The 22,680-nt window shown below is 46.8% G+C and overlaps 1 protein-coding gene across 1 annotated transcript in view; it reads right to left on the minus strand.

The window, feature by feature from the left end:
- LOC126419350 (cuticle protein 19-like) overlaps positions 1 to 22,680 on the minus strand; it is a 539,484-nt gene that overhangs the window by 26,196 nt on the left and 490,608 nt on the right. Inside the window, exon 2 of the mRNA XM_050086535.1 lies at positions 21,673 to 21,759. Coding sequence (XP_049942492.1) covers positions 21,673 to 21,759 — 87 coding nt within the window. The remainder of the gene's footprint in view (positions 1 to 21,672; positions 21,760 to 22,680) is intronic.

A 22,680-nucleotide genomic window follows, 5' to 3' on the forward strand; every position in this document is an offset into this window, starting at 1 on the left:
AGCTAGTCTTGATCTGATTTTAATGTGTAGACATGTTGTGGAAGTTGTTAAGAAATTCGGAGGATGGAAGTAGCAAAGTAAATTAAATTGCATACAGTATCAAGATGATTTTAATTGGTATAAATTAGTGATTGCTGGACTATTGCAAGATTTCGGAGCAGACTTTTCACGCAGAAATGAAGGAGATTTTTGAAGACCTGGACGCCGCCCGAAAGAAGACAAGTTAACCTGGTAAAGGATGATCTCTCATCTACGCCACTTCCCCCTGTCAGTTACATTTTGTTATTCTCTGTTTCTTTTCAGTAAGTTTTGTAGTGGAAATTGGTTTAACTTTTGCTCAAAAACGCCACAAGGACCACCCCAACTATAGCTTTTCTGTAATACGAAGTCCGATTTGCATTTCATTCTTTCCTTTTTGCACGGTCATTTACGATTTTAAAACCCCCTTTTTATTTACCATTTCTTCCCACATTTTCAACCGTTTTTCCTTTTCTTTTATTCTATTTTTTTTATTAACCACTACAGTAGTCAGGGGATAGCATGTTTGGCTAGTTATCAAAACGACCTCGTCAATGAAGACGAAAGAGCAGACAAAGTTTCAGTCCACCGTCTTGCCCTTTTGAACGGAAACAACCGTTAATGCAGGAAGAATCACATATGATCAGCGGTGTGAGGATGCAGAAGTCTAAAGAAACCACTGCAGACGGCCAGTGTGGCCGAACGGTTCTAGGCACTTCAGTCTGGAACCGCGCGGCCGCTACCGTCGCAGGTTCGAATCCTGCTTCGGGCATGGATGTGTGTGATGTCCTTAGGTTAGTTAGGTTTAAGTAGTTCTAAGTTCTAGGGGATTGATGACCTTAGATTTTAAGTCCCATAGTGCTCAGAGCCATTTGAACCATTTTTTGAAACCACTACATTAACGATACATTCACTGGACACGTCGCCTGAGATTCAGTGTCACGACTCTTCATTGGAAAATATTCCAGTTAATCTCCTGTTAAGATCTCGTGTAGGGGATTGCCAAAGGAGGGGGTGATAAAGGTAAAAACCTGAATAATCTAAGCAAGGATGATATTTTACGAGTCAGAAATCTGAATGTGGCAGGGAAACTAGAAAATTTGAAAAGAGAATTGTAAAGGCTCAGTCTAGTGGAGTTAAATGGAAAAAAAGATACGATTTCTCGTCTGAGGAATATAAGATAGTAACAACAGTACCAGAATATGGTGTAACGGGAGTATGATTCGCCATGAATAGCAAGGTTAACAGTTCAGTGATAGAATTATTCTAACCATAACCGATAGCAAACCAGCACGAACGACGAAAGTTCAGGTATAAGAAGTAAACCATCAGGCAAAGAGGACATTTATCGCAAAAATGGTCTACTGGTACCAAACACTGCACTTAATTTGAGGAAGAAGTTTCTCAGAGTGTTTGCTTTGATCACGGCATTGTACAGAAGTGGAATATGGACTGTGGGAAAACTGGAACAAAAGAGAATCGAAGCAATTGAGATATGCTGCTACAGACGAATGTTGAAAATTAGGTGGACTGGTAAGGTTAGGAACGATGAGGTTCTCCACACAATGGCGAGAAAAGGAATACATGGAAAATACTGAGAAGAAGAAGAGAGAGGATGGTAGGACATCTGTTAAGACACTACCAGGGAATAACTTCCATGGTACACGAAGGAACTATGGAGAGTAAAAACTGCAGAGGAAAACAGAGACTAGCATTACTCGTATCATACCAGTCAGAAGAGTGACAATAGGAAATAAAAGAAAAGTCTGAAGTGTTCAAGATAATTCTTTAACTGTTGAAGCCATGCATCGTCAAACTTAAGTCAGTCTATAACACTAACACACATCGCGTTACTACAATGAAGGAATGAACTCAAGTTAATTGACTATTTTACTGCTGCTGATGGATTATCGAAATTGTGTGTTCCTGAATAATGTACATCTTTCAGATCCAAAGTAACTAACTTTAAATCTTTGTGTAGGTTGCTCTTATTTCTGGTATTGGTTTTATGAACAGGGCTTTTTCATTGAGAAACATTTACAAGTCCCAGTGGAACGTTCTTAAATTCCACAAGTAATTTTTATTATAAGATTTTACACTCCGAAAACATTAGTTTGACTTGGTGAGTTACACCAAATAATATCCTGTTTGATGTTATGAAATAAATTTAACAGAAATATGTTATGCCTTTTTTATTCTTATTTGTCTAACAATATCCTTAATCAAAATAAATATTTACTTAAGTGTTCCAAGAATTCTGCTGTATGCTGTTTCCATCTGAAATCCTTATCACTAAGTTATCCAAAGAGTTTAACAATGTTAACCTCTTATGTTTGCTTATCGTGTTATTTTAGACATCTATTTAGTGGAAATCTCTTATAAGTTCGGAATTACGTGTATATATTTTATCTTTCCATACTCTGATGACGAAGAAAGAAAGATTAAAATTTAACGTCCAGTCGTCAGTGACGTCATTATAGGCAGAACACAAGCTCATATTACAAAAGGCTGGGGAAGAATTCGATCTTTCCAAAGAAACCAACCTGCCATTTGCCTGGAGAGATTTACGAAAATCTCGGGAAACCTAAGTCTGGATGGTCGGCGGTAATATGAAACCGTCGCCCTCCTGAATACGAGTTCCGTGTGCTAACCACTACGCCGCCTGACGAAAACTTGGCTGTAGAGCATTTATTATCGATGAAAACTTCGTTGAACTATATGTCTACTCAATTACCGTTTTATCCCAGTGTCTGTGTCATTTTCAAACAAAAGTAACTTAGCATCTGATAATGTTACTAAGGAAATTACGTTAATACGAGGGCTGTCGATAAAGTAAGTTCCGATCGGTTGCGAAATGGACGCAGTGAAAACCCGATGAAGCTTTGCACAGATGTGTTGGGTAGTGTCTCTAGTATGATCGTCGATCGCATCAAGACGCTATTTTCAGTTGTGAGCACACTATGAGCGAGTGAAGGTGCCTAGAACAACGATGTCTCCCGTCAAGTAGGACGGCCCGCTGAGAGGCCTCGCCTGAATGAATGCAGCCCACCTAACACAACTGCCACGCACTTCCCTCATAATGGCCGCACTCTGCAGGGGCAGTGAAGACGCTCCTGCAGCCTTTTCGATGGGAAGTGTTCGATCACCCACAACACAGCCCTAATTGGCTCGTCCTGAGTATCATCTCTGTTCACATGAAACGCTGTCAGAAATAAAGTTTACCTGTTTGTAGCGCAGCAGGTGGAACGGGAACTTTTACGTAAGTGCAGTGTCAGGCTCAGTAGTTATATAAAATAATGTCATAACAATGTAACTACACCTAAACATTAATGGTTAACTTTCAATAAGTATTTTGATAATTATTTTGTTCATAATTTGTCAGATAAGTGCAATGCTGACGACACAGATAATTATCTATCGAGATTTTGAATAATGGACTGTCATTCTGTCTTTAAAATTACGTACTTTGCACAGTGTAATCTACTGATAATGAAATATTTTGCCAATAATTGATCAACTATGTTTTGAATGATAATAATTCATTAATTGGGTGATTGTCAGGAGGAATAAGCTTTATAGTTTCATGAAATATCCTTGAACTAACTTCAGCTGAATATGCATTGAAATAAATCTTAATAATAAAATTTATTACTTCAGTCTATTATTTACTACGGCTTATTATGTGCAACAATTAACTACGATAACCAATCGTTCAAAACAGTCTGAAATTTACTCTTCATCGTCAATGCAAATAATTTGATAATTAACATATTTTCTCTTGATAATGGCGTGACACACTCGGTTCAATAAAGTAAGGATCGGAAGGAACCTACTTGATGTTATTGTCGGGTGGAATGTAACTGCAACACTTCGATTATAAAGTGCTTGTTATTATTGTTCAACTTCAGAGAAAAGCACAGTCACTGGCAAGCCTTCTACAATTTTGGTCTGCGAAAATTACGTAGATCTTACTTCCCTCGTTGTCGGTGGATCGACGGAAGTCCACGTCGGCGACACAATGTGGCAGCGGGCTTTCACTGTTGCGACTTGGGCCCACAGTGCGCTTCACATTTAAGCCCTCGTTTCTTCAGCACTACGCCCATTAACCTATATCATAATTCGGTTTCTTGGGAAAATTTTAGGAAAGAGTGGTTCACCCGTAAAGGAGACCGCATATAGGAAGCTGGTGCGACCTATTATTGACTGCTGCTGCGGTGTTTGGGATCCGTATCACGTAGGATTAAAGGGAAACATCGAAGCACCGAGGCGGGCTGCCAGATTTATTGCCGGGAGGCTCGAACAGCCCATAAGCGTTATGGAGATGCTTCGTGGTCTCAAATGGGAATCCTTGGAGAGAAGACGACTTTCTGTTAGAGGAACAGTATTGAGAAAATGTGGAGAACCGGCATTTGAAGGCGACTGCCGAACGAATCTACTACCACCAACATACGTTGCGCGTAAGGACCACGAAGATGAGGTTCGAGGAATTGGGGCACATGCACAGTCGTTTTTCCCTCGCTATATATGCGAGTGGAACAGCAAAGTAAATGACTAGTAGTGGTACGTGGTACGCTTCGCCACGCACAGTACGGTGGCTTCAGAAGTATCAGTTTAGATGTAGGTCTAGATGTAGAAGGAATGCGTGAGCCCAAAGGAAGCAGCAACTCCAAGTACAAGACCGGCACACATCGACAAAAGATAATACACTCCTGGAAATTGAAATAAGAACACCGTGAGTTCATTGTCCCAGGAAGGGGAAACTTTATTGACACATTCCTGGGGTCAGATACATCACATGATCACACTGACAGAACCACAGGCACATAGACACAGGCAACAGAGCATGCACAATGTCGGCACTAGTACAGTGTATATCCACCTTTCGCAGCAATGCAGGCTGCTATTCTCCCATGGAGACGATCGTAGAGATGCTGGATGTAGTCCTGTGGAACGGCTTGCCATGCCATTTCCACCTGGCGCCTCAGTTGGACCAGCGTTCGTGCTGGACGTGCAGACCGCGTGAGACGACGCTTCATCCAGTCCCAAACATGCTCAATGGGGGACAGATCCGGAGATCTTGCTGGCCAGGGTAGCTGACTTACACCTTCTAGAGCACGTTGGGTGGCACGGGATACATGCGGACGTGCATTGTCCTGTTGGAACAGCAAGTTCCCTTGCCGGTCTAGGAATGGTAGAACGATGGGTTCGATGACGGTTTGGATGTACCGTGCACTATTCAGTGTCCCCTCGACGATCACCAGTAGTGTACGGCCAGTGTAGGAGATCGCTCCCCACACCATGATGCCGGGTGTTGGCCCTGTGTGCCTCGGTCGTATGCAGTCCTGATTGTGGCGCTCACCTGCACGGCGCCAAACACGCATACGACCATCATTGGCACCAAGGCAGAAGCGACTCTCATCGCTGAAGACGACACGTCTCCATTCGTCCCTCCATTCACGCCTGTCGCGACACCACTGGAGGCGGGCTGCACGATGTTGGGGCGTGAGCGGAAGACGGCCTAACGGTGTGCGGGACCGTAGCCCAGCTTCATGGAGACGGTTGCGAATGGTCCTCGCCGATACCCCAGGAGCAACAGTGTCCCTAATTTGCTGGGAAGTGGCGGTGCGGTCCCCTACGGCACTGCGTAGGATCCTACGGTCTTGGCGTGCATCCGTGGGTCGCTGCGGTCCGGTCCCAGGTCGACGGGCACGTGCACCTTCCGCCGACCACTGGCGACAACATCGATGTACTGTGGAGACCTCACGCCCCACGTGTTGAGCAATTCGGCGGTACGTCCACCCGGCCTCCCGCATGCCCACTATACGCCCTCGCTCAAAGTCCGTCAGCTGCACATACGGTTCACGTCCACGCTGTCGCGGCATGCTACCAGTGTTAAAGACTGCGATGGAGCTCCGTATGCCACGGCAAACTGGCTGACACTGACGGCGGCGGTGCACAAATGCTGCGCAGCTAGCGCCATTCGACGGCCAACACCGCGGTTCCTGGTGTGTCCGCTGTGCCGTGCGTGTGATCATTGCTTGTACAGCCCTCTCGCAGTGTCCGGAGCAAGTATGGTGGGTCTGACACACCGGTGTCAATGTGTTCTTTTTTCCATTTCCAGGAGTGTATTATGCATCTGTTGGAACAGCGGCGGTGTGGTGTACTACGAATTGCCTCCCTGAGATACAACCACGACTGCTAACAATTATTGTCAATAACTGAACGTCTTGTAGACGCAAACTAAGAATAACGATCAGGAAGATTGCGTGAAACGATGCTAGTACACGATAACGCCCGCCAGCATTCCGCTGGAATGACAAAAAAAAAAACTGTACAGGCGTTGGATTGGGAACTCATTCCCCTTCCACTTTATTCACCTGACCTTGAACCCTCAGATTTTCAACTTTACCGCTCTCTGCCGGCCGCAGTGGCCGAGCGGATCTAGGCACTTCACTCGGGAACCGCGCGACTGCTACGGTCGCGGGTTCGAATCCTGCCTTGGGCCTGGACGTGTGTGATGTCCTTAGGTTAGTTAAGTTTAAGTAGTTCTAAGTGCTAGGGGACTGGTGATCAGATATTAAGTCCCGTAGTGCTCACAACCATTTGAACCATTTTTTTACCGCTCTCTACCGAACAACCTTGAAGAAACTTCCTTTCCGGATGAAGATGCGCTTCGAACATGGCTCGACGAGTTATTCGGCTCAAAACCACGTGATTTCTACAGTCGCGAAATCGAAAAGTTACACCAGCGTTGGCAGACTGTTGTAAGTAGTAAAGGAGACTAAATTATTCGGTCTAAGGCGCTGCAGTCATGGCCTGTGCGGCTGGTCCCGGCGGAGGTTCGAATCCTCCCTCGGGCATGGGTGTATGTGTTTGTCCATAGGATAATTTAGGTTAAGTAGTGTGTAAGCTTAGGGACTGATGGCATTAGCAGTGAAGTCCCATAAGATTTTACACACATTTGAACACTTTGAATAAATTATTGGTGACTAAAGTCTGGCCGCGCGGGATTAGCCGAGCGGTCTCCGACGCTGCAGTCATGGACTGTGCGGCTGGTCCCGGCGGAGGTTCAAGATCTCCCTCGGGCATGGGTGTGTGTTTGTCCTTAGGATAATTTAGGTTAAGTTTTGTGTAATCTTAGGGACTGATGACAGCAGTAAAGTCCAATAAGATTTCACACACATTTGAACATTTGACATTTGAACATTTGACTAAAGTCTCTGCCGGCCGGTGTGGCCGTGCGGTTAAAGGCGCTTCAGTCCGGAACCGCGTGACCGCTACGGTCGCAGGTTCGAATCCTGCCTCGGGCATGGATGTGTGTGATGTCCTTAGGTTAGTTAGGTTTAAGTAGTTCTAAGTTCTAGGGGACTGATGACCACAGAAGTTAAGTCCCATAGTGCTCAGAGCCATTTGACTAAAGTCTCTGTTACGTGTATCAGTTGTGATTATGTAAAAACGCTACGAACTTATGCACCATTCTAATATTAAGTGCGATCGCTTATGTTCCATGAAGATTTAAAAATTATATGTTCTAAATTTTGATTTTATTTCTAATTCTTCCAGCAGTAAGCCTGTACATCTTCGTTCATGTCTCAGGCAACATTTCCTTTACAAAAAATACAAAAAAGTCTGACAAAACGTGCCGGCCTACAGCACAGGGCGCGAGCAACCTCCCACGCGGCCCCTGACCTGCCTCGGCCTCAACGAGAAACTCCGTCCTGGGCCACCTGGTCTGTCGCGACTCTTCTGACAAGGCGCGCATCCATCATGACGTCACGCCTCTGACAGCGCGCGACCATCTTAACTGCCATCCGTTACATTGCCGGGCATCGGTCACGGCGCAGAGGAAAGTTGGGAAGGGGGGCGGGGAGGGAAGCGAGAGGGCAACGTATCGGCCCCAGCCATCGCTTCCCCTCGCCCTTTCGCAAATAGCGTCCGTTGTGTAACAAAAGCTTCATTAAATCTGAAACCGAAGCCCTTCTCCCGGAGCGCTAAAAGAGTATCGAAACAGTCGACTGTCCCTGTCACCTGAACGGTCGACACGTTCTGCTCGGATGATCACTGCTCGGCAATTCCTTTCACCCGAATTCCTCCCTTGGACTTGGTATCAGGTCATTGCACCAGTGTCGTGAAAGTATTACCGATGAGAATGGGCAGCTTACTGCAACGTTCACCAAGCCATTAATCTTCCACAGTCCCCAACACTTTTTCTCTCAGCGTCTTATTTTTTCCTTCTGCTCTTTGGACTCCACTGTGTAAAGTGAAATAAACAGAAATGCATCAGTAACTGAGCACTAGATCTGGAATCGTTCTGCCGGCCACTGTGACCGAGCGGTTCTAGGCGCTTCAGTCCGGAACCGCGCTGCTGCTACAGTCAGAGGTTCGAATCCTGCCACGGGGTTGGATGTGTGTGATGTCCTTACGTTAGTTAGGTTTAAGTAGTTCCGAGTCTGGGGGACTGATGACCTCATAGTGCTTAGAGCCATTTGAACCCTTCTTTTTTTTTTTTTTTTTTTTAATCGCTTTCTCCTTCCAGTTAAAGTGCATCAAAACGTTCGTCTCTCTATATGCGTGCTCAGCAACGACATTAAGAGTGCGCTCTACAAAGAAGTCTCACTCCCACCAACAGCTGTCCTTGTCTAGTTGGTACTGGGTCCATCGAGCGAGGTCGTGGATCGACAGCATCACATAAATGAAATGTTTGGTGAAGATCACGTGACAGCGTAGTCGTGAAATCTGTGGAGCGTTCGTCGAGACAATTGTGTACACCGAAAGACGGTGACTTGTAACATACTCCTGTTGAAACTTGCCACCGTCATCAGTGTACTGTAACGCCAGAATACGTTGTTCTCGACGGCTAGTCCGTCAGGGACAAGGGCATTAATAGGAGTGCCCCAGGAAAGTGTGACAGGACTCCTATTATTTTCTATACACATGAAAGATCTGGCGTACAGGGTGGGCAGCAATCGGCGGCTGTTTTGTGACGATGCTATGGCGTGAGGGAATTTGTCGTCGTTGAACGTCTGTAGGAGGATACAAGATGACTTTGATAAAATTTCCAGTTGGTTTGTTGAATAGCAGCTGCCTCTAAAGTAGAAACTTAATGCAGATGAGTAGGAGAAACAATGCCATAATGTTCGAATACAGCTTTAATATAGGTTCCGCCTTGACAGATACGTCGATTAAATATCTATGTGTGGGGTTGCAAAGCGATATGAAATGGAACGAGCGTGTAAGGATTGTAGTACGGAAGACGAATGGTCGACTCCGGCTTTACCGGGAGAATATAAGGAAAGTGTGGTCCATCTGTAAAGGAGACCGCTTAGAGGACACCAATACGACTCATTTCTCAGTCCTGTGTGTGGAAACTGCACCATGTCGGATTAAAGGAAGACATCGAAGCAATTCAGAGGCGGGCTGCTAGATTTGTTACCCCTAGGTTAGAACAGCACAAAAGTGTTAAGGAGATGCTCCAGGAACACGAATGGGAATCCCTGGAGGGAAGGCGACATTCTGTTTTAAGAACGCTTTTGAGAAAATTTCTGGAACCAGCACTTGAATTTTGCTGCAGAAATCTTCTACGACCGCCAACGTACATTTTGCGTAAGGACCATGAAGATAAAGCTACGAGAAATTAGGGCTCATACGGAGTCATATATGCGGTCGCTTCTGCCTCACTGTATTTGCAAGTGGAACAGGGAAGGAAATGAGTAGTAGTGGTTGAGGGTACCCTACGCCACGTGCCGTGCATTGGCTTGCTGGTATATCTGTAGATGGGGATGTAGATGGTAAGCAAGGATGTCCACTTAACCTGCAGTAGTCACTAGTACCTGCAAAAGGACATCAGACCCTAATTGCAGCCATATCAACTCAGCACAGACAATAACCGAGAGGAAGTGTTGCGGGAGAGGGTAAGGGGGGGGGGGGCGATTTATCTAGCCTCCACGAGAGCATGGTCATTGGCTTTCCGGCCAAGTCACTGCAAACAACAGAGCCCAGTTAGAAGAGAAAGCCAGTAGAAAACTAAAAACAATTACACAATGTTGTCACAACAATAAACTCATGATAGCCGAAATGGAAACAACATACACATTACTGAAAGGATCACTCCAAAGGAATCCTTCCATTGGGGACACAAACATCAAACGAGCACACGTTATGCGCTATCTTGGGGTACATTCAGATGAAAAATTGAATTTCTACGAACACATAAGGCTAACAAAGCAGAAAAAATACCACATAAAAAGGTAAGGCTAAATTCAAAACAATACAGATTACCTCTACTAGTCATACGGGCATACCACTGTGGGCTCTTCGAATCAGTACTCAGCTACGCATCTAGCAAGTGGGCACAGAAACTGAACGTGGTCACCAAGAAAACATCGGTCAGACGGGGGCAGACGAGGGCAGAGAAGTGTCCCACTTAGGCTATCTGGAGCCTCCGGCATCAGTACTCAGCTACGCAGCTAGCAAGTGGGCACAGAGACTGAACGTGGTCACCAATAAAACATCGATCAGACGAGGGCAGAGAAGTGTCCCACTTAGGCTATCTGGCTGGAGCCTCCGGCATCAGTACTCAGCTACGCAGCTAGCAAGTGGGCACAGAGACTGAACGTGGTCACCAATAAAACATCGGTCAGATGAGGTCAGACGAGGGCAGAGAAGTGTCCCACTTAGGCTATCTGGAGCCTCCGGCATCAGTACTCAGCTACGCAACTAGCAAGTGGGCACAGAGACTGAACGTGGTCACCAATAAAACATCGGTCAGACGAGGGCAGACGAGGGCAGAGAAGTGTCCCACTTAGGCTATCTGGAGCCTCCGGCATCAGTACTCAGCTACGCAGCTAGCAAGTGGCACAGAGACTGAACGTGGTCACCAATAAAACATCGGTCAGATGAGGGCAGACGAGGGCAGAGAAGTGTCCCACTAGGCTATCTGGAGCCTCCGGCATCAGTACTCAGCTACGCAGCTAGCAAGTGGGCACAGAGACTGAACGTGGTCACCAATAAAACATCGATCAGACGAGGGCAGAGAAGTGTCCCACTTAGGCTATCTGGCTGGAGCCTCCGGCATCAGTACTCAGCTACGCAGCTAGCAAGTGGGCACAGAGACTGAACGTGGTCACCAATAAAACATCGATCAGACGAGGGCAGACGAGGGCAGAGAAGTGTCCCACTAGGCTATCTGGAGCCTCCGGCATCAGTACTCAGCTACGCAGCTAGCAAGTGGGCACAGAGACTGAACGTGGTCACCAATAAAACATCGGTCAGACGAGGGCAGACGAGGGCAGAGAAGTGTCCCACTTAGGCTATCTGGAGCCTCCGGCATCAGTACTCAGCTACGCAGCTAGCAAGTGGCACAGAGACTGAACGTGGTCACCAATAAAACATCGGTCAGATGAGGGCAGACGAGGGCAGAGAAGTGTCCCACTAGGCTATCTGGAGCCTCCAGCATCAGTACTCAGCTACGCAACTAGCAAGTGGGCACAGAGACTGAACGTGGTCACCAATAAAACATCGATCAGACGAGGGCAGACGAGGGCAGAGAAGTGTCCCACTTAGGCTATCTGGAGCCTCCGGCATCAGTACTCAGCTACGCAACTAGCAAGTGGGCACAGAGACTGAACGTGGTCACCAATAAAACATCGGTCAGACAAGGGCAGACGAGGGCAGAGAAGTGTCCCACTTAGGCTATCTGGAGCCTCCGGCATCAGTACTCAGCTACGCAGCTAGCAAGTGGCACAGAGACTGAACGTGGTCACCAATAAAACATCGGTCAGATGAGGGCAGACGAGGGCAGAGAAGTGTCCCACTAGGCTATCTGGAGCCTCCGGCATCAGTACTCAGCTACGCAGCTAGCAAGTGGGCACAGAGACTGAACGTGGTCACCAATAAAACATCGGTCAGATGAGGTCAGACGAGGGCAGAGAAGTGTCCCACTTAGGCTATCTGGAGCCTCCGGCATCAGTACTCAGCTACGCAACTAGCAAGTGGGCACAGAGACTGAACGTGGTCACCAATAAAACATCGGTCAGACGAGGGCAGAGAAGTGTCCCACTTAGGCTATCTGGAGCCTCCAGCATCAGTACTCAGCTACGCAACTAGCAAGTGGGCACAGAGACTGAACGTGGTCACCAATAAAACATCGGTCAGACGAGGGCAGACGAGGGCAGAGAAGTGTCCCACTTAGGCTATCTGGAGCCTCCGGCATCAGTACTCAGCTACGCAGCTAGCAAGTGGCACAGAGACTGAACGTGGTCACCAATAAAACATCGGTCAGATGAGGGCAGACGAGGGCAGAGAAGTGTCCCACTAGGCTATCTGGAGCCTCCGGCATCAGAGCTACGCAGCTAGCAAGTGGCACAGAGACTGAACGTGGTCACCTATAAAACATCGATCAGACGAGGGCAGACGAGGGCAGAGAAGTGTCCCACTAGGCTATCTGGAGCCTCCGGCATCACTACTCAGCTACGCAGCTAGCAAGTGGGCACAGAGACTGAACGTGGTCACCAATAAAACATCGGTCAGACGAGGGCAGACGAGGGCAGAGAAGTGTCCCACTTAGGCTATCTGGAGCCTCCGGCATCAGTACTCAGCTACGCAGCTAGCAAGTGGCACAGAGACTGAACGTGGTCACCAATAAAACATCGGTCAGATGAGGGCAGACGAGGGCAGAGAAGTGTCCCACTAGGCTATCTGGAGCCTCCGGCATCAGTACTCAGCTACGCAGCTAGCAAGTGGGCACAGAGACTGAACGTGGTCACCAATAAAACATCGGTCAGATGAGGTCAGACGAGGGCAGAGAAGTGTCCCACTTAGGCTATCTGGAGCCTCCGGCATCAGTACTCAGCTACGCAACTAGCAAGTGGGCACAGAGACTGAACGTGGTCACCAATAAAACATCGGTCAGACGAGGGCAGACGAGGGCAGAGAAGTGTCCCACTTAGGCTATCTGGAGCCTCCGGCATCAGTACTCAGCTACGCAGCTAGCAAGTGGCACAGAGACTGAACGTGGTCACCAATAAAACATCGGTCAGATGAGGGCAGACGAGGGCAGAGAAGTGTCCCACTAGGCTCTCTGGAGCCTCCGGCATCAGTACTCAGCTACGCAGCTAGCAAGTGGGCACAGAGACTGAACGTGGTCACCAATAAAACATCGATCAGACGACGGCAGAGAAGTGTCCCACTTAGGCTATCTGGCTGGAGCCTCCGGCATCAGTACTCAGCTACGCAGCTAGCAAGTGGGCACAGAGACTGAACGTGGTCACCAATAAAACATCGGTCAGATGAAGTCAGACGAGGGCAGAGAAGTGTCCCACTTAGGCTATCTGGAGCCTCCGGCATCAGTACTCAGCTACGCAACTAGCAAGTGGGCACAGAGACTGAACGTGGTCACCAATAAAACATCGGTCAGACGAGGGCAGAGAAGTGTCCCACTTAGGCTATCTGGAGCCTCCAGCATCAGTACTCAGCTACGCAACTAGCAAGTGGGCACAGAGACTGAACGTGGTCACCAATAAAACATCGGTCAGACGAGGGCAGACGAGGGCAGAGAAGTGTCCCACTTAGGCTATTTGGAGCCTCCGGCATCAGTACTCAGCTACGCAGCTAGCAAGTGGCACAGAGACTGAACGTGGTCACCAATAAAACATCGGTCAGATGAGGGCAGACGAGGGCAGAGAAGTGTCCCACTAGGCTATCTGGAGCCTCCGGCATCAGTACTCAGCTACGCAGCTAGCAAGTGGCACAGAGACTGAACGTGGTCACCAATAAAACATCGGTCAGACGAGGGCAGACGAGGGCAGAGAAGTGTCCCACTAGGCTATCTGGAGCCTCCGGCATCAGTACTCAGCTACGCAGCTAGCAAGTGGGCACAGAGACTGAACGTGGTCACCAATAAAACATCGGTCAGACGAGGGCAGACGAGGGCAGAGAAGTGTCCCACTTAGGCTATCTGGAGCCTCCGGCATCAGTACTCAGCTACGCAGCTAGCAAGTGGCACAGAGACTGAACGTGGTCACCAATAAAACATCGGTCAGATGAGGGCAGACGAGGGCAGAGAAGTGTCCCACTAGGCTATCTGGAGCCTCCGGCATCAGTACTCAGCTACGCAGCTAGCAAGTGGGCACAGAGACTGAACGTGGTCACCAATAAAACATCGGTCAGATGAGATCAGACGAGGGCAGAGAAGTGTCCCACTTAGGCTATCTGGAGCCTCCGGCATCAGTACTCAGCTACGCAACTAGCAAGTGGGCACAGAGACTGAACGTGGTCACCAATAAAACATCGGTCAGACGAGGGCAGACGAGGGCAGAGAAGTGTCCCACTTAGGCTATCTGGAGCCTCCGGCATCAGTACTCAGCTACGCAGCTAGCAAGTGGCACAGAGACTGAACGTGGTCACCAATAAAACATCGGTCAGATGAGGGCAGACGAGGGCAGAGAAGTGTCCCACTAGGCTATCTGGAGCCTCCGGCATCAGTACTCAGCTACGCAGCTAGCAAGTGGGCACAGAGACTGAACGTGGTCACCAATAAAACATCGATCAGACGAGGGCAGAGAAGTGTCCCACTTAGGCTATCTGGCTGGAGCCTCCGGCATCAGTACTCAGCTACGCAGCTAGCAAGTGGGCACAGAGACTGAACGTGGTCACCAATAAAACATCGGTCAGACGAGGGCAGACGAGGGCAGAGAAGTGTCCCACTTAGGCTATCTGGAGCCTCCGGCATCAGTACTCAGCTACGCAGCTAGCAAGTGGCACAGAGACTGAACGTGGTCACCAATAAAACATCGGTCAGATGAGGGCAGACGAGGGCAGAGAAGTGTCCCACTAGGCTATCTGGAGCCTCCGGCATCAGTACTCAGCTACGCAGCTAGCAAGTGGGCACAGAGACTGAACGTGGTCACCAATAAAACATCGGTCAGATGAGGTCAGACGAGGGCAGAGAAGTGTCCCACTTAGGCTATCTGGAGCCTCCGGCATCAGTACTCAGCTACGCAACTAGCAAGTGGGCACAGAGACTGAACGTGGTCACCAATAAAACATCAGTCAGACGAGGGCAGAGAAGTGTCCACTTAGGCTATCTGGAGCCTCCGGCATCAGTACTCAGCTACGCAGCTAGCAAGTGGCACAGAGACTGAACGTGGTCACCAATAAAACATCGGTCAGATGAGGGCAGACGAGGGCAGAGAAGTGTCCCACTAGGCTATCTGGAGCCTCCGGCATCAGTACTCAGCTACGCAGCTAGCAAGTGGGCACAGAGACTGAACGTGGTCACCAATAAAACATCGATCAGACGAGGGCAGAGAAGTGTCCCACTTAGGCTATCTGGCTGGAGCCTCCGGCATCAGTACTCAGCTACGCAGCTAGCAAGTGGGCACAGAGACTGAACGTGGTCACCAATAAAACATCGGTCAGATGAGGGCAGACGAGGGCAGAGAAGTGTCCCACTTAGGCTATCTGGAGCCTCCGGCATCAGTACTCAGCTACGCAGCTAGCAAGTGGGCACAGAGACTGAACGTGGTCACCAATAAAACATCGGTCAGATGAGGTCAGACGAGGGCAGAGAAGTGTCCCACTTAGGCTATCTGGAGCCTCCGGCATCAGTACTCAGCTACGCAACTAGCAAGTGGGCACAGAGACTGAACGTGGTCACCAATAAAACATCGGTCAGACGAGGGCAGACGAGGGCAGAGAAGTGTCCCACTTAGGCTATCTGGAGCCTCCGGCATCAGTACTCAGCTACGCAACTAGCAAGTGGGCACAGAGACTGAACGTGGTCACCAATAAAACATCGATCAGACGAGGGCAGACGAGGGCAGAGAAGTGTCCCACTTAGGCTATCTGGAGCCTCCGGCATCAGTACTCAGCTACGCAGCTAGCAAGTTGGCACAGAGACTGAACGTGGTCACCAATAAAACATCGGTCAGATGAGGTCAGACGAGGGCAGAGAAGTGTCCCACTTAGGCTATCTGGAGCCTCCGGCATCAGTACTCAGCTACGCAACTAGCAAGTGGGCACAGAGACTGAACGTGGTCACCAATAAAACATCGATCAGACGAGGGCAGACGAGGGCAGAGAAGTGTCCCACTTAGGCTATCTGGAGCCTCCGGCATCAGTACTCAGCTACGCAGCTACCAAGTGGCACAGAGACTGAACGTGGTCACCAATAAAACATCGGTCAGACGAGGGCAGACGAGGGCAGAGAAGTGTCCCACTTAGGCTATCTGGAGCCTCCGGCACCACCTCAGCGGGGGCACCGTGTGGTGCTCGGAATATGTCCCACAGATGTCACGATCAAGTACAGAGCTGGAATGTACTTGTTAAAGATGGGGAGACTAGATAAGGTGCACACAATAACTGGTGTGCCCACAGAGACGATACGTCACCTTAAAAGTTGGCGTTTGGATACATGGCAAGGTGTGTGGGATGTAAGTGAGAAGGGACGTACACTGCAAGACTTTCTCACTTACACTGCAAGATGTCTTAAGACATCGGATAATAGCTTGTCCAGTCACATTAGTGTGAAGCCTGAATAGCCACCTTTCGCAGCGCGAGACGTGCAGAAGAGTGTGAAGTTCTGGAGGCACTGACAGGGATGTATAGGCAACTCCAGTGCTGTGGCCAGCTGCGACAGCTTTCTCTCTTAAGCACCCATGGCGCGAGCAGCCAAATCGAGTTGGTCCCACAGATTCCCGATTGCGCTTAAATCCGGGGAGTTTGGTGGCCAGGGGAGTACGGTAAACTCATCCTAGTGGGCTCAGAACCACGCACGTACACTGCGAGCTGTGTGGCGTGTTGCATTGTCCTGCTGGTACATGCCATCGTGCCGAGGAAAAAGCAAATTGCATGTAGCAGAGAACACGGCCCCCAGGGCTAGATGCATACATGTGTTGATCCACTGCGCCTTGCAGAATGACGCCGGCCGTTGTGGCCGAGCGGTTCTAAGCGCTTCAGTCCGGATCCGCGCTGCTGCTACGGTCGCAGCTTCGAATCCTGCCTCGGGCATGGATGTGTGTGATGTCCTTAGGTTAGTTAGGTTTAAGTAGTTCTAAGTTCTAGGGGACTGATGACCACAGAAGTTAAGTCCCATAGTGCTCAGAGCCATTTGAACCATTTTGAATAAAGTTAGTGTAGAGCTGTGAAATCGCTACAATCATTTGTAATAAACCTGTATTGCCTAAACCTTGAAGTGAAGACAAAGAAGAAGAAGAACAAGAAAACGGTCACGTCCACAAATACTGTAACAAACAGAATGAAATGGCTAGCCAAAGTACTCCTAGACCACGATCAGTCGGAAACTGGGTATCTTTCTTCTCCTCTTACACTCAGAATATACGTTATATTAACATTAGTACAAGTGAAATCAAATAAATTGCAATAAACTGCGGAATTTTAGTTGACATTATTAAGTTCAAAATTCGACATGTAAAATCTTTCTGCAAAAATATGGGTGTGAATGTGGGAGCGGTAGTTTATTAAGTAATGCTTCATGTCAAGAAATTAAACGTTCGTGCATATTGGCGCTATATATGTAAGCGAACTGAGACACAAGATTGAAGAAATTCTGTTTACCGTGTCACAACACATCATAATTGTTCTCGAAGGGATAATAGATGTATTCATAATGAAAGAGGCTGGAAACAAAGTAGTGACGCACAATATTACACCATTTTTCCGTTGTTTGAAACACGCCTGTAGATGCAATAAACCGTCGAACAGTCCACTGCAGCAATGCCAAACTTTACTAGAAGTAAAACTGCAGCACATTGGCACAGAACAAAAAATACTACTAAGTGTATCTTCTGGAAGACATTCTCAGGGAGTAGACAAGGAATAGGGAATCATCAGGCATTTATATGCCATGTGATGAAACTAGCATTTAGATTGAAGAAGCAATAATTTAACCCGAAAAACATTTTGGTTTCCGACACAATTTGGATTGATATCTATATTATTTCCTTGTACGAATAACTGCTAATCACATTTAGAAACGCTGTAGGGCAGAGAATTTTAATCTCCTGATAGTTACTTCTCGAAAGGTCCGTACAGAGTAACATGTTGTATGTTAGACAAAGAGCCATTCTTGAGATGAATGTGTGGTGTGTCAAAGTACCACCGACAGCCGCAATGAACAGAGACTCAGTTAGCGCCGGAGAGTTTGGCGGCTGTTACGTCACGGGTACTGTGGCAGCGTTCAAGTCGTTATCCCCCCCCCCCCCCCCCCCGCCGCTTTCCCCTGCGCTATTGCCTGTAGTATTTAAGAAGTGTCGCAGGACACGCGTGAAAGTGTATCCCTATATGGCTAACGCTAATTTCCTACAGAATTGTGAAGCCCATTTCTTTCTTCAGTACTATGGCCTTTGTTTAACATGTAGTATTGGAGCTATGCCGTCTTTTGCAACTTTATAAAGTGCAATCTGAACCAGACGCCTTCCGCTACGTTCAGAGCATCATCGGTAGTCACTGTAACTATTTTAGTGTTACTTTGAAATGGGTTTACGAGATGTTGAATAGTTCTGATGTTTTAAAGTACTTGTTTTATAAAGATCTTTGGCTCCTATTGTATGTCCATACGTTCTAGTATAAGCAGGAATTCGATTTTTTAGCACACTGTATTTTCTCGTTTACATGTTTTATACGCATCAACATTCGCCTCGAATACTTTGCTTTGATCGCGCGGTATGCAATCGTCATTTTTTTGGCGATATACATCTGAGTAAATCAGCTTACCACACCTACTTTCATTCTCTGCTTTCGTATGGCATCATATTCTGGGGTAACTCATCATTGAGTAAAAGAGTGTTCATTGCACAAAAGCGTGTAATCAGAATAATTGCTGGAGCTCATCCGAGATCATCCTGCAGACACTTATTTAAAGAGCTAGAAATCTTCACTGTTGCCTCACAATATATATATATTCACTTTCGAAATTTGTTATTAACAATCCGAACAAATTCAAAAGTAATAGCAGTGTACATGGCTACAACACTAGGAGAAAGGATGATCTTCACTACTCAAGGTTAAGTCTGACTTTGGCTCAGAAGGGGGTAAATTATGCTGCCACAAAAGTCCTTGGTCACTTACCTAATAGCATAAAGAGTCTGACAGATAGCCATATAGCATTTAAAAGGAAATTAAAAGAATTTCTTAATGGCAACTCCTTCTACTCATTAGATGAATTTTTGGATATAGTAAGTGGGTAATTTCCCAACCCCACCAAAAAAAAAAATTAAAAATATTGTCATGTAATATTTTGTCTAATGTAATATCTTGCATAGACACTTTTTATTAACTTGATACATTCCACATCATTACGAAGTGTCGTATTCATGATTTATGGAACAAGTAATAATCTAATCTAATCCTCTGTTTGCTTCTGTGGCTGGGGCAGTGGGAGCGTTTGATATTCCGCTGTGTGTTTTTATATATCTGACAGTACGTGTGTGTGTGTGTGTGTGTGTGTGTGTGTGTGTGTGTGTGTGTGTGTGTGTGTCTATTTGGGAAGTAATGCACCCAGGAACTTTGTTACACTCGTTTTGGTGGACCGGATATTATTTTGTGGGAAGGCCCAATGTTGCAGGCGCGTGCTGGCCTCCGTGTCTTTGAACAAGGTACGCTCACTAGCCAACGTTAATGTGGCACTGTACTCCTTTCCCATGTGCGTTTTTTCAGGAGTGCATTCTGCCCTGACACACAAATAAAGAAAAGATGTCATGTGGACATGTGTCCGGAAACGCTTAATTTCGATGTTAGAGCTCATTTTAGTTTCGTCAGTATGTACTGTACTTCCTCGATTCTCCGCCAGTTGGCCCAATTGAAGGAAGGTAATGTTGACTTCGGTGCTTGCGTTGACATGCGACTCATTGCTCTACAGTACTAGCATCAAGCACATCAGAACGTAGCATCAACAGGTTAGTGTTCATCACGAACGTGGTTTTGCAGTCAGTGCAATGTTTACAAATGCGGAGTTGGCAGATGCCCATTTGATATATGGATTAGCACGGGGCAATAGCTGTGGCGCGGTACGTTTGTGTCGAGACAGATTTCCAGAACGAAGGTGTCCCGACAGGAAGACGTTCGAAGCAATTGATCGGCGTCTTAGGGAGCACGGAACATTCCAGCCTATGACTCTCGACTGGGGAAGACCTAGAACGACGAGGACACCTGCAATGGACGAGGCAATTCTTCGTGCAGTTGACGATAACCCTGATGTCAGCGTCAGAGAAGTTGCTGCTGTACAAGGTAACGTTGACCACGTCACTGTATGGAGAGTGCTACGGGAGAACCAGTTGTTTCCGTACCATGTACAGCGTGTGCAGGCACTATCAGCAGCTGATTGGCCTCCACGGGTACACTTTTGCGAACGATTCATCCAACAATGTGTCAATCCTCATTTCAGCGCAAATGTTCTCTTTACGGATGAGGCTTCATTTCAACGTGATCAAATTGTAAATTTTCACAATCAACATGTGTGGGCTGACGAGAATCCGCACGCAATTGTGCAATCACGTCATCATCACAGATTTTCTGTGAACGTTTGGGCTGGCATTATTGGTTATGTCTTGATTGGGCCCCATGTTCTTCCACCTATGCACAATGGAGCACATTATCATGATATCATACGGGATACTCTACCTGTGCTGCTAGAACATGTGCCTTTACAAGTACAACACAACATGTGGTTCATGCACGATGGAGCTCCTGCACATTTCAGTCGAAGTGTTCGTACGCTTCTCAACAACAGATTCGGTGACCGATGGATTGGTAGAGGCGGACCAATTCCATGGCCTCCATGCTCTCCTGACCTCAACCCTCTTGATTTTAAGTTTCCTTTAATTTCCGTCTATGGTCACAATTTGTTTCTGTTTGACAGATTACCGGTTTCGGTCTTTAATTACCATCATCAGGTCTGTCTCATAAAATCAAAGTCCTAATGCACTTTGATTTTATGAGACAGACCTGATGATGGTCATTAAAGACCGAAACCGGTAATCTGTCAAACAGAAAAAAATTGTGACCATAGATGGAAATTAAAGGAAACTTATTACATATACGGGTCACTGTGTTTTTTCGCGACGATGTCGCAGCTTGTGAAAGCCTCTTGACTTTCATTTATGGGGGCATTTGAAAGCTCTTGTCTACGCAACCCCGGTACCAAATGTAGAGACTCTTCGTGCTCGTATTGTGGACGGCTGTGATACAATACGCCATTCTCCAGGGCTGCATCAACGCATCGGGGATTCCATGCGACGGAGGGTGGATGCATGTATCCTCGCTAACGGAGGACATTTTGAACATTTCCTATAACAAAGTGTTCGAAGTCACGCTGGTACGTTCTGTTGCTGTGTGTTTCCATTCCATGATTAATGTGATTTGAAGAGAAGTAATAAAATGAGCTCTAACATGGAAAGTAAGCGTTCCGGACACATGTCCACATAACATATTTTCTTTCTTTGTGTGTTTCCTGAAAGTTTGGCCGTACCTTTTTGTAACACCCTGTATAAAATGTTTCCTTCCTTGAGGATGCTTTTTACCTTAGAAAGTAAACGCTTTACTACGAAAGAGAGCGGAGCAATAGCACCTGGTCGGCAGTTGTAAAAATGCTCCACCTGACGTACAGACAGCCTGTAAGGAGCTATACGGCGTCCCTACCTCCTTGTTTCCTGGAAGAGTGGGCAGCACAGGTGCGCCATCAGACAGCGCTTCCAGACCTGCGTAGACTCCCTCCAGGAGGCACAGCTGCAACAGACGAGAGGAAAACCTGGTCACAAGAGGATCACAACACTTGTTCGCAATATGCTGTAAAATTTAAGGTTGGGAGACGTGTAACTTGCACACGTTGTGATGTAATTTTTCTGAGGTCTCCTCTCTTTTTGTAAATTAAATATCTCTTCTAAACACTCAATCTGTACCTAATCGCTTCCTTCAGACAATAGGCTCTTTCTTCATCAAAACCTAAATTTTCGAGGTATAAAAGTTGGCTCTGATGTAAGGTAAAAGACACTTCTGGCTACTACACTAAACTGCTCGAAGTTGTCTCTTTTCAGACAATCATCTTGCCTGGATTGGACAATACTGATGATATTTTTTCTGTGTTTGCGAATTAAATTTGTATTTCTTTAAATTCCGCTTTATCCAAAAAAGATGTGTCTTTCTTTTTTTATATACCCAGGCATGTTTCGATATCTATGTGTCTCCTTCTGTGGGTCTTGATCTGTTTCTGTGAAATATCATACGAAGTTCATAGATGTTTTTCTATTTTAGGCTTAAAAACTACCCCTAGTGCATTTTTAAAATTTGTTTCACTTGTTCACATTAAAATATATTACTTGTGGAAAAGGCTTGTTTTTCTGCCTGATTATAGATTTGACAACCTGAGGTCTGCAAAGTTACTGTAAAGAAATTTTCTTGTTTCTTTAATACTTTTCTGTGATTAGCGGTTGTTTATGTCACTGAACTCGGTCTATGTTTTCGTCCAGTTGGGCATCTCAGTTAGGTTTTCTTATTTTATTTCATTTGTACACATTGTTTTTCACGTTTTTTTTAATGCACGTTTATGTAGTGGTGCAGGGGTGCTATGACCTTCGTTGCTCACTTGTTAATCGTTTGTTTGTTCAGTGTGGCGCTAATTGTGAATGCTTGGTGAAAAACTATTGTGGT

This window comes from Schistocerca serialis, chromosome 9 (genome assembly GCF_023864345.2).
Source record: "Schistocerca serialis cubense isolate TAMUIC-IGC-003099 chromosome 9, iqSchSeri2.2, whole genome shotgun sequence".
Taxonomy (NCBI): Eukaryota; Metazoa; Arthropoda; class Insecta; order Orthoptera; family Acrididae; genus Schistocerca; species Schistocerca serialis.